The sequence below is a fragment of the Sarcophilus harrisii genome, chromosome 3, assembly GCF_902635505.1.
Source record: "Sarcophilus harrisii chromosome 3, mSarHar1.11, whole genome shotgun sequence".
NCBI classification, from domain to species: Eukaryota; Metazoa; Chordata; class Mammalia; order Dasyuromorphia; family Dasyuridae; genus Sarcophilus; species Sarcophilus harrisii.
The window spans coordinates 379468849-379481745 of NC_045428.1; the positions used below are offsets into that span (position 1 = coordinate 379468849).

The 12897-nt window shown below is 34.5% G+C and overlaps 1 protein-coding gene across 3 annotated transcripts in view; it reads right to left on the reverse strand.

Moving 5' to 3' along the window:
• The window catches only part of ANKAR (ankyrin and armadillo repeat containing), a 96733-nt gene that overhangs the window by 61668 nt on the left and 22168 nt on the right, over positions 1-12897 (reverse strand). For all 3 annotated transcript variants that reach the window (XR_004233068.1, XM_031960320.1, XM_031960321.1), the window contains exons 8-10: positions 11670-11850; positions 7973-8198; positions 5224-5265 (exon numbers count right to left, since the gene is read on the reverse strand). Coding sequence is in view for 2 of the 3 variants with exons in the window: in XM_031960320.1 (XP_031816180.1) it covers positions 5224-5265; positions 7973-8198; positions 11670-11850 (449 nt within the window). In the remaining variant the exon portion in view is untranslated. The remainder of the gene's footprint in view (positions 1-5223; positions 5266-7972; positions 8199-11669; positions 11851-12897) is intronic.

Here is a 12897-nt window from a genome sequence, read left to right on the forward strand (position 1 = left end):
GAAAAGGAAATCTATTTCATTTGTGCCTTTAGGTAGCAGGAGAACAAATTAACTGGGCATTTATGAGAATTTTTTTTCTTTACTAGTTTCACCTTTTCAATATTTCTTATGGCAAGAGAGAGAAGTAAAAGAAAACAAGGAAAAAAGATATATGAAAAACTGTTTTTCCTACTTGGCAGTTTCTTCTACTAATAGAGAAAAAGAGATGGAGAAACTGGAACAGGAGGCATTAAGGGTACAAACAAATGAATGGGTAAGTCATAGAAAAGTCTTTCACATTTTGTAAGCCTAAAGGTTGGTGATAAATGGATATAGCTCCAAATTATGTTATACAGGATGAATCATGTACTAATTCAGTGCTGTGCTCACCAAGCCTGAGCTTCATCTTGAAGACTTCTCAAAAATAATTATTTTGTTTCCTCCCAAGGTCCTCCTTATGAACATCAGAACTCCCTCCCAGGCTTGCCCAGTTCGCATGACTCATAGTACCAGCAAAGGGCAAAGTCCATTTGCTTCCTTTCCTCCTCATTGTTCTTTACACTTTTATCCTTTGGTTCCAGCAAATCCTGTGGACCAAGGTTCTTTGCCAAAGCAAGCTCTTTTTCTCCTTTAGTATTCTGTCCCTCAACTGCTGCCATCTCTTTATGGCGCATCATTGCACTGGTCTCACTGAGACTTTGAAACTCCATTATCATGCTTAATAATTGCTGCTTTTGTTACCTCTCTAGCTGCTGTCCATTTACCACTTTCTGTCTAATTCAAGAAGTGTTATAACACTTATCGTGTGAAAACCAGTCCCCAAATAACTCTAAAATAGGTTAATACACCTCTGGCTCTTTTGTTTGCCGGGTCCCCAGCCCTTCCTAGCTAGCACATAGAAGGGTTCCTTCAATGGTTGGAAAGACCTCTTAATCGAACCATCTCAGTAGTCTTTATGGCCTTTGTTCCCTCATTTCTACATGAGTTAGAATGACTGGCTTCTCAGCTCTTCCCTAGAGTACAGGCAGAATACCTTCCACAAAATTAGATTTTCCTGCTGAGACTTTTTTACAGCTGATGAAAACTACTGGTTTCCTTCCCTTCTGAGTTCCTAATTCTCATCCTCAGCACTAGGTGTGGCTAGAACCAAACTGTACAATTTAACTAAAGATTTCAGCAATCTCAATAAAGGACTAGAGGTCAGGAAAATTAATATAGCACCAACAGTGCTGCTGGAACACCAAAGGCTTGTGCAGCCAATAGGCATAAAAATGAATATTCTACTCAAGTATTCTAATATGACTGGTTAAAATAAGCATGAAGGATCTCTTCTCCTTTAGTTTTCAAGATACTGAACTTTTTGTATTCTCATCCTGCTCTTTTGGATCTTTGCTCTTTTGGATCTTCTGTCTCCTTTACTGACTTCTTGTGATAGAATTAGCTTTGGAGTCTTGAGAATGTAAATTTGAATTCTGGCTCCATCTCTTACCCCTTGTATGACTTTGAGGGTCTGACTTTCGAGGCTTTTGTTTTCCTATCTACAAAATGGTTGAATGATGAAGGTTGGGTGAGCCCAACCTTCATCTACTCTTGAACTACATTCTATTTTTATCCTCCTGGTTTCTCTATATCCATTTTATTTCCTGTGTATTCACTGATACTGATCCCATCTTCTGTGTTCAATTATCACTTTTTTTAGCTTTTTATTTTTAATATATATACATGGATAATTTTCAACATACTCTTGAAAAACCTTGTGTTCCAATTTTTTTTCGCCCTCCCTTCCCTTAGACAGAAAGTAATCCAATAGATGTTAAATATGTACAATTCTTCACATATTTCCACAATTATCATGCTGCACAAGAAAAATCAGAAAGAAATCAAAAAGCAAGCAAACACAACAAAAAAGGTGAAAATACTATGTTGTGATTCACATTCAGTCTTCTTTCTGGATGTATATGTCTCTCTCCATCACAAGTCTATGGGAATTGACCTGAAGTACCTCATTGTTAAAAAGAGCCAAGTCCATCAGAATTGGTCATTGCACACTCTTGTTGTTGCCATGTACAATGTTCTTTTGGTTCTACTCTGTTTAGTGTCGATTCATGTAAATCTCCCCAGGCCTCTTTGAAATCATTCTGCTGATCGTTTCTTATAGAATAGTATTCCATTACATTCGTATACCATAACTTAGTCATTCACCAACTGTTGGATACACATTCAGTTTCCAGTTCCTTGCCATTACAAAAAGGACAGCTGCAAACATTTTTGCACATGTGGATCCTTTCCCCTTTTTTATGATTTCTGTGGGATATAGATCCAGTATAAACCCTCTGGATCAAAGAATATGCACAGTTTAATAGCTCTTTGGGCACAGTTCCAAGTGCTCTCCAGAATTATTGGATCAGTTCACAACTTCACCAACAATGTATGAGTGTCCCACTTTTCCCACATCCTCTCCAACATTTATCATTATCTTTTCCTGGCATCTTAGCCAATCTGAGAGGTGTGTTACTACTATTTTTTTTAAAGAATATTCTTTATATCTCCAAGCCTCACCTGAACTTTGGTTCTATATTTATAATAGTCTATATACATTTTCAGCTGGATTTCATTTGGATTACCTGCTGTCATCTCTAACTCAACGGGTCTAAAACTAATCTTTCCCCCTAAAAACTAGGAAGATAATGTGGAATAAGATATACTGGATCTAAATCATGGAGAATCCTAAATGTCAAGCACAGGAGTTTAAACTTCGTTTTGAAAGCAAAGAGGATTCACCGGTGTTTTCTGAGTCAAAGAGCAATGTATTAACAACCGTATTTTAGGAAATTAAGTCTAGAAGTCTAGAAGCTTTTTGTGAGGTGGGTGGAAGAAGAAGAAACTACCAGAGAGATTGGTTAGGAAGTTATTGCAGTAGTGAAGCTTGGGGAGGTGAACAGCTTTAATGGAAAGAAAGCTATCTAATCATTCACACATTTATTCACCAAACATTTATTAAATACCTACTATGTGCCTGATGCTGTGTTAAGCACTAGATATACAAAAGGGAAGTCTCTAACTTCAAGTACCTTACTTTCTATCATGGGTATGAATGGCAGAACCATTTTTTAGGAAAAACTAAGACAATGACTATTCAAACCCAGTACATTCCCTGCAGTGCCATTCAAGTCCTATGTACATTCTCCCCTGGGCCTTTCCTAATAATTTCAATGCACAATCATCTTCCTCTTCCCTGTCTATGACATCTTCAGCCATTCTGACATTTAATCACAGACTGCATTGCAAATATAATTAATGTTCTCTCCAATCCCACTGCAATTATTTTACCTTATTATCTCCTGCTTGGATAATTTTTTCCCTGTACTTCCAGTCTTTCATATTGCTGTCAGAATAATCTTCCTAATGTAAAAGTTTGTCCTTTTCATTCTCTATTCAGAAACTTTCACTGGCTCTCCACTGGGTAGCAAATAAAATGTAAACTCCACAACCTCCTATAAAAGGCCTCCGCAACTCTAGATCCAAACTACCTTTCTGACCTTATACTATTTTCCCTTTCTTATACTCTGTATTCTAGCCCAAACTGGACTACTCACTGGACTGTTTTTCTCTTTCCCACATCTGTGGCTTTCTGCATACCATTTCTCACATCTAAAATGATTTTTCCTATTTATATGAATTGATGCTGAGTGAAGTGAGCAGAACCAGAAGAACATTGTACACAGGAATGATGTGATGATTAATTGTGAGAGACTTAGCTTCTCAGTGACATAGTGATCAAAGACAATTCTGATTGATTTGAGATAAAAAATGACATCCACATCCAAAAAGAATACTATAAAGACTGAATTTTAGATTGAAGCATACTTTTTCACTTTTTTGTGTGTGGTTGTTGTTTGTTTGTTTGTTTGTTTTTCTTGTGTTTTTTCTATTTTGTTTTGATTTTTCTTTCATTACATGAATAATATGGAAATATGTTTAAAATTATTGTACATGTATAATCTATATGAGATTGCTGTTTTGGGGAAGGAAAGACGCTTGGGGGAGAAGGGAAAAAAATTTGGAACTCAAAATGTTGCAAAAATGAATGTTGAAAACCATCTTTACATGTAATTGGAAAAATAAAATACTATTAAATTTTTTAAAAAGTTAACAGTAATTTTAAAAAATGGTCTTTCCTTATATTTCTGCCTACTCACATCCTTCCCTGCTTTCAAGGGCTGACTCAGATGCTACAGCCTCTATTAAATGTTCCTTTAGCCTTCCTGACTCTCATATCTTTCTGTTTGGACTTTTACCTTGTACTTGTCATAATACAATTGATAATGTGGTTATTTTTATATTTGTCTTTTATCTCCCTTACTAGTTTGAAACTGTTGAGTTTCATCTTTGTATTTCCTAGCACACAACACATTACATGACATATCAGTGGCTTAATAAATGTTTGCTGAATTGAATTGAATTTCTACTTAACTGCTTTTTGAGAGTATTATCTTATCTTTAACTAGATTATAATCTCCTAGAGAGTAAAGATTGTCTGTTACCTTTATAAAGTTTCTCTTTCAGGCCTTACCACAAAGCCATGCACATAATATCCATTACTCAGTGATATTTAATGAAAAATAGCAGTTGAGGGTCTAAAGAAAGATCCTTAATTGTAGCTTAAGAAGTCTTAGGCCTTGCTAACTTTGAAAGTATTCATCTTTGGAACAATGGCATTTGTTTGATTTCATTACATAATATAATAAATAGAACCCTGGAGATGGAATCAGAAAGATCTAATTTTCAGTCATAGCTCAGATATTTATCATCTATCTGTGCTTCAGTTTCCTTGTCTGTAAAATGAGAGTTAAGACTAGATGACCTTTAAATCCCTTCTACTCTAAATCTAAAGTGACATGAGATGTAATTTTTTTTATAATTAAGAAAGTGGTAATGCTATATCTCATCTCAGTCTGCTCAGACTATATAAACTTCTTAAATTCTGGGTCAAATTTTGGAGAGAGGAAAAAAAATCTCTTTGGGAACTAAAAATGAGAAATTAGAAACATTAAATGTCACAATTTGGGGAAAAATAGAAAAATAAGTACTTTATAATCTTTACAAAGGACCATCACCATGACTTTTAGTCTTTACAGATCCTTTTGTTGATAAATTATTCACACAGCAATAAAGGAAATGAACTTTTTAAGCATATATACATTTCAAAAAGCAAATTTTATTAATATTTCACTTATGTCTTACCATTCTTTTCCTTTTTCACATCTGATTTGGCAGACTCTTTTCCTAAAAATGAATAAACAAAAAGGAAAACCATCACTTGCAATTAGTTAATTTATTTGCAACATAAAGTTTATACTTTAAAAAAAAATTTGTCTATGGATGGATGTGCTTACATGATAAAAACAGAACTGTGATGATAGCCTGAGAACTCTGCAGTGCATCAAATAAGCCTGGGAAGGAGGCAGTTTACAATGGGAGTTGATGGTGAAATGGGAGCTTTCAGAGAAAACAATTAAGAACAGGAGCCCTAATCCATTTCATACCAGAAGCATTGAAAGTATAGCTAATATTCTTAGTAGAGATTCTGTAATTTGTCCTCTTGAAGGAAATTCCCAGCCATCTCTGTATTAAATAGTAATAGCTTTTAGATTTTCAAACTGCCTTAGATTATCTCATTTAATCCTGACAACAACCCTGCGGTGTATGTAGGTGCTCTTATTATCCCTATTCTAAAAATGAGGAACCTGATGCTGAGAGGTTATATGATTTTGCCCAGGGTCATACACCGAATGATTGGGGCAAGAGCTGAATCCCTATATTCCTCACTAGTTTCTATGTGTGGGGAAGGGATGTGCTGTAAGAGTAGATTGTTAAATTTCCCATGTAAATGGCTCAGAAATAGGACTACAAATTAAGGCTCAATTTATTGTTTTGTTGATAATCTAGATTTAAGTTTTAATAACACTGAATAAACTTTAAATGTGTATATACGTTTTTTTTCTGGAGAGCCTAGTAGTTAAACATTCACCACCATAGCTCCATATTTCTCTATAAACATTATTTGAGCTCAACAGAAGTGTAGTTGAAGATTTAGGGAATGAAATCACCAGATTGGAAGGCTGCTGATTAGAGGATAATAATAAAAATAATGACAGTAGTAATAATAATAACTGTCAGTTATATAACACTTTTAAGATTTGTAAAGTGCTTTATGTTCATTATTTCATTTGAGCCTTCCTAGTTTAGAGTATTGGGTAGAGTTCCCTGACTGGAAAGAAATGGTCTAAGAAGAAAAACAGAAAGTAAAAATTATGTGGAATTATCCAGAAATTGAAGCAAAGGTCAAGAAGATAGAGAGCACAAGAATGTAACATAAAAGGAAAGGAAAAAGAAAGTGAGTCACAAAAGTTATGCAACAGGTATAAGACTCTTCCCAAACTTGTATCTCATGGTCCATAAAACAACAAAAAGGAATTACAATTACCAATTACCATGGGGAATTAAAACACACACACACACACACACACTCGCCCAAACCCTGTTACTGAACTCGAGAAGAAGAGAAACAGGGAGGCAGATGACAACACTTGCTGAGGTCTATAAAAAGGATTATTTTGTGGTTTATGCTGACTAGTACTGAACACATTTCTGTAATGTTGACTCAATACACAATAATGACGCTTATCCTATTACTATCTATTTCTGGTGATTCATGTTAGAATGAATGACCAGAAGAAACCTAAAAAACCTTTCTAAAGACTATGAAATTCTGGGTAGGAAACTAAATTAATTAGTTGTCCAACAAACATTCTCAAGTTCATACTACATGTTAAATGCCTTGATAGGCACTAGGGGTACAAAAGACAAAAGTGAAATATTCCCTGCCTTCAAAAAATCCAGGCAGAAGCTTCAGCAAAGATCTTTCATAGGAATTTGTTCTTGGCTGAGCTTTGAAGGAAGCTAGAGCTTCTAACGGGGGAAGATAAAGAAGGGTCAGATCCAGACATGGGAATTCATGATATTAGGAGATGTTATGTCATGTTTGAGCAGCAATAAGAAGTCAAATTTGGCAGGATCATAAAGTATTTAAAGGAGAAAAGTGCACAGTAAGTATGAAAAGTAGGCTGGAGCCAGATAATGAAGAAGGCCAAACAGAGTTTTAATATTATCTTAGAGGTAACAGAGATCAAATGTAAACACCTCTATTTGAAATTATTATATATTACATTTCTTTACACACTCTGTGGTGCAGCCAAATTTACCTTCTTATTGTTCTTTACATATGCTACTTCATCTCCTGATCTGATGAATTTGGCTGGAATACATTTCTCTCCCACTCAATCTATGAGTCTTTCCTTCCAGGCAGAACTCTTAGAATCCCTTCTTTCCTTCAGAACTCAACTTTAAGTACCACCTTCTACATGAAGCCTTTCTAGATCCTCCCAGTTGCTCTTGACTCCCCATCTCCCAAATCACTTTTTATTTATTCTGAGTATATTTTGTTTTTATCTACAAATGCACATATTACCTCTCTTAGGTAAAATGTGAGATCCTCAAGGGCAAGGATTATTTCACTTTTGTCTTTGTAACCCCAGTGCTTAGCACAGTGCCTGTTTCATAGTAGGTGTTTAATAAATGCTTGTTGGCTATATTAAATTACTTGCTGTCTGGGAGAGGGGGAAGGGAAGGAAGGAGGGAGACAAATTTGAAACACAAAGTTTTGCAAGAGTGAATATTAAAAAGTGTCTTTGCATGTATTTTGAAAAAATAAATAGATATTATTAAAAAGTAAATTCTTGTTGACTAATCAATTGAACCAAGAAGAATTTAAATATTAATCAGGAATCTTCTGAGTCATTTATGTTACTATCAGATTTAAATGACTATTGAAAGAATCAATGCAAACATGATTTGGGGCCCAGAAGTTTTCTTAATGTAAAAGAAAAAATTAATAAAGACAGACACAATGTAGTTTTATTTTAAAGCCTACCAGTACCTTGACTGCTCATCATAAATCTTCTCTGGTTAACATTCACATTAGCATTACACAGCAGGCATATAATTGACACTCTGTTGTGTAGAGCAGCATGATGAAGATTAGAATAACCCAATTCATCTATTATATTGATAGTGGAAGATGAAGTTTTTCGACAGAATGTATGGAAGACTGCAGTTAATCCTCTTTCAACAGCACACCTCATACCATAGGGCAAACTCTAAAATCATATAAATGTATCAGAATTAATTTTCTTCACTTTTATCAAAAAGAACAAATAATATTTTTGTATTATAACATTATTAGAACCCAAGGGATTCAAAAATAACTTTAATGATAATAATAATAATAGTTAATACTTATATGATGCTTATTATGAATGTACTGCGCTAAGTGCTTTACAATTATTATAACAAGCTGGGAGATAGGTGCTGTTATTACCATCTCCATTTAATATATGAGGAAACTGAGGTACACGATTAAAGTGGCTTTTCCAGCATCACACAACTACTAAATGTCTAAAGCCAAATTTGAACTCAAGATTTCCTAACTTAGGGACCCTACACCCAATTCTCTAGTTGCTCTGCCACCTACATTTCCACTTTTAAAGAAGGTAATATAATCTTCTTAGTTATACTAAATCAAATTTAAGCTTATTAAGGCAATAAATAAAAATTGTTTAATCCAACTAACATAAATATGAAACCTCTTGGAAACCATTGTAACAACTTTTTATTTATAGAAAGATAAATGGGAGGTAGCAATGAAGAGGGAACTCTGAAACTCTGAAAATCCTTGAAGGAGAAAATCTCCTTCAACTCTGCCTCAGTGAGGGACTCTGCCCCCAAGGGACAAAGAATTTCACCTTTGTTATCTGTATGGGGTCTTCTCAGTCCTGAAACTCATTGAATTCAATTCAAATTCTAGCTCAAGCTGAAACCCAGTGAGAAGCCAACTTGGGACTCCATCCACGAACCGCCTTCAGTTAAATCTCTCATTATAAAAAGAGCCAAACTAAAACCCTCTTTTTGCAGAGATTCCAAACATGCCATGCTATGCCAAGAAGCCTCTATCCACTGGAATACTCTTCCAGTGCCATCCTCTCTTTACCCTCACCTATTTCCCTAACCAGACTTTATGCCTCTCTGTCAGGATTTCTAACCTTACTTCCAATCCCCATAATAAACCCTTTTACCAATCTAGGTTTTCAGGTCTGTAAATTCTTTTCCAGAGAACCTCTGCGCCGCCAGAAGGGGGTTCACCCAAACTCCCTATCCTTGTGCCAAATCCCAAGGGGTTGCAGGGGAGCCAAACCTCTCCATTTGGTTCCCTAAACCCCGAACCTGCCACTAGACCTTATCATTTATCTCCCTGACCACCAGGAATCCTAATCTCATTTTAGTTCCCTAAATCTAAACCCCATCAGCATGATGATGATGGCCTAAGTATCAAGATAATTGTGTTCTAGTTGCAACCACTAACATGCTATGAGAACTCAGACAAATCATACTCTCTTTGGGCCTAAATTTCCATGTTTGTAAAACAAAGGAATTAGAATAATGAATCTGTAAACTTATATTTTAGCTCTAAAATGTGACCCAAGGTCAGTCACTTAATAATATCTGTCAACATCAGTTTTCTTATGTGTAAAATAAAGATAATAACATCTCTCTCATGTAATTTGGGGATCAAGTGAAATAATATATTTAGAGAATCTTGCAAATCTTTAATCCCTATATGAGTGCTATTATTTTCTCAAGTCTTTTTGTTAAATACACACACACACACACACACACACACACACACACACACGTGAAAGTAGTAGTCTCCTTTCCTGCAGAAATTTTGAAATGTGGCAGTTACTATCATTTTGAAAAATTTAAAATTCATTCCCATCCAAAATTCAAACAATGGACTAAAAACATTAAGATTCCTTCTTTATTATTTAGGAAAATGCTCAATAAAAGAACCTAACCTTGAAATAAGTAGATATATATATATAGCACAATTGACTATTTTCTTCATTAGGTCTCTTTTGCTCTCTCTTTACTTGTCTAACCACATGCAAACAGTTGCCAAGTCTTTAGAAATACTTTTAAATTAAAATAATTTACACCCACATTTCTCTGTGTGCGCTTATGCCAATGCTACACTGGATTAGTACTCCTTCCAATGATGCAAATCACAACCTATCAGAGAATTCCTGTCCATGTTTTTTGTGAGGCAGTCAGAGTTGTGACTTGCCCAGAGTCATATAGCTAACAATTGTGAAGTGTCCAGGACTAAAGCTCTATCCACTGTGCCATCTAGCTGCCCCTGTCCGTGTTCTTTCATGAATCATACCATCAAAGAAACTGAAATGTTGAATCAAATAGCCTCCTCCAGAACTTAAAAACCATCACCTTAAAAACTTTATCTCTTCTATTCTCTTCTGCCTCAAAAGGAAAGGTGATTTCACTCCTTTACAAAGTTAACCTCTCTACCTGTACCTTTGCTTTTTTCCACCCCCTTCCCTTTATTTTTCCAACAATTCCTCTCTTCCACTTTTAATGTCTTGATATACACTAGCTTCTTCCATTCCTTTATACATGGTTATATAGGGCCCATTCTCATCCCTCAAAATTGTCTACTAATTCATCTCATAACTATAAAACACATCAATATATGATAAAAATCCCTAAGACAATGCTAACTTATTTGCCAAACCTACAGCAAGTTCTAAAGTCCTGGAGACTGGCTCATCAGAGTTAAGTCAGAAATAGGCCATGAATAAACAATGATCACTTTAGCTTAAGGAGCCTTTGCTCACAGTAAATTCACTCAACTTCCTGCAATCTCACAGCTGGGTTATACCTTTTCTTTCTAGAGTCACTGACTTCCTTATTGACATATTCCTTGGGTTTTGAGTTTTTACCTTCCTTCACCTTTTAAACATATTTTATACTTTCTATGATACCCTGAAGAGTATCTATGTATATATGCTGCACATATATACATCTTTTCAATTTTCTTACACCTTACATTCTACTCCCCATGTACTTCTTGATCTATTGTCAGTGGCCTCCTGGCTGGTGCTCAAATAAGACACCAGGGAATTTTCTCTGGCTGTCTCCCAAGCACAAAATGCTCTCCCACTTCATCTTTGTCTCCTGGCTTCCCTTAAGTTCCAAATAAAATCTCATTTTCCTAATCACTGCTAAGTCTAGTACTTTCCTTCTGTTGATTATTTCCCATTTATCTTTTATGTAACTTATTTGCACATAACTGTGTATAGACCCCATTAAATTGTGAGCTCCTTGAGATCAGGGATTGTCTTTTGTCTTTCTCAACATGTATAAGGTGCTTAATAATTGTGGAAATGTTTTTTTTAATTGAAATACCCATGTTATACAAACAGATAGGTCTGACCAAGCAAAGGAGATAGATCTGTTTGCAGAACTTATACCAGATGTAATAAAGCTGAGATCAATTCTCAACTGAGTTCATTTCAGTAAAGGTAATTTGTTTTATTTTATCAATTTATAATGCTAAAGGCTTCTTACCACCTAAAATTTAATTCAGGAAAATATAATTTTATTCAGATCTCTAAAAAGATATTTTTCTCTAAGACATATGGTTTTATATGATATTTAGCTTCTTAAACAAAAAATCCTGTTTATAGAAACCAGTTTGTAATAAGTAAATGAAATACCTTGCACTTCATAGCTTTTTTGAAGCCAAATTTTTTCTTGAATTGCTCATGTAATTGAATGTCTGACAGTGGAAGTCTTTTGGGTCTAAGGTTGTTGATAATCTCATTTATGGCTCCCCACCACTGAGTCTTATATAACTGCTGGTAGAACGTTTCAAGTTCAAAATAGATTATATAGTAGCTGTTAAAAAAAAAGTGTAGAATAAGAAACACATTTTCTAACTTTTAAGTGATTGTTTCACTTGATTTTATAATTTTGTGCAAACATATCTAATCTATTACAATTATTTTTTAAACTTTAGCTAGTAAACACCAATAACATATAGACAAATAATTGAAGCATAATGGCTTTTTTATCAAAATTTACAATCTGCTCATGTATTATGTTTGGTCCTTTCAAAGTAAAGAACATATATGTCAACAAATTTATATTTGTGTTCTTTTTCCCTTGGCCACATTACAAAATCTCTTTCTTATGCTCTTTTCACCCTTTACTGTTTATTTTCATCTGTGAACTAGCATAAATCTATTTGTCAATCCAAGTGCAGTTATGTGTTACTATACTTGAATTTGGCCAGTTATATATCATTAACCAACCCTTAGTATCTAAAGTAATCCAAATTTTAAATTAATTTAAAATCAGCAAATATAGTCTTAGGGACAAAAATATTGGGAAAAATTTAATTAAAAATTATAATGAGAAGCTGTACTTTTAAAAAATAAGTATTTGAATAGCTATGTATTTTTCAACAAGTTCTGTAGCCAAGAATTTATATTATAAATATTTAGAATGCATTATTACATCATTCCATAAGAGACTGTAATTTGGTATATTTTTGAAATATTTATTCTTTTGAATATTAGCAATAGAACATTTGGACACCGGGAAAAGGAACATAAACTATGTTATAGGATTAATTTTTTGAAGAAATTCTATTATTATACTATAACAGAGCAGGCCTCAGTCCTTGTTTAAAAAAATACTTCTGATTTATGAGAAGACAAAAAAAGGAGGGAGGAAAAGAATGAGATGGGTTGTGAAGAAAAGCTTAAGTTATAAATAAAGAACTTAGGGATTTTACATATCAGGCCTAAGGGATTGGATAGTAGACACTATCCTAAGAGGCATCTGACCTTTGTGCCTGTGGCTTAAAAGGTCCAGGACAAATATGACACCCATTCAGTCCTCTGGGACACAGACCTGGAATAGTCAAAATATAATAGATTT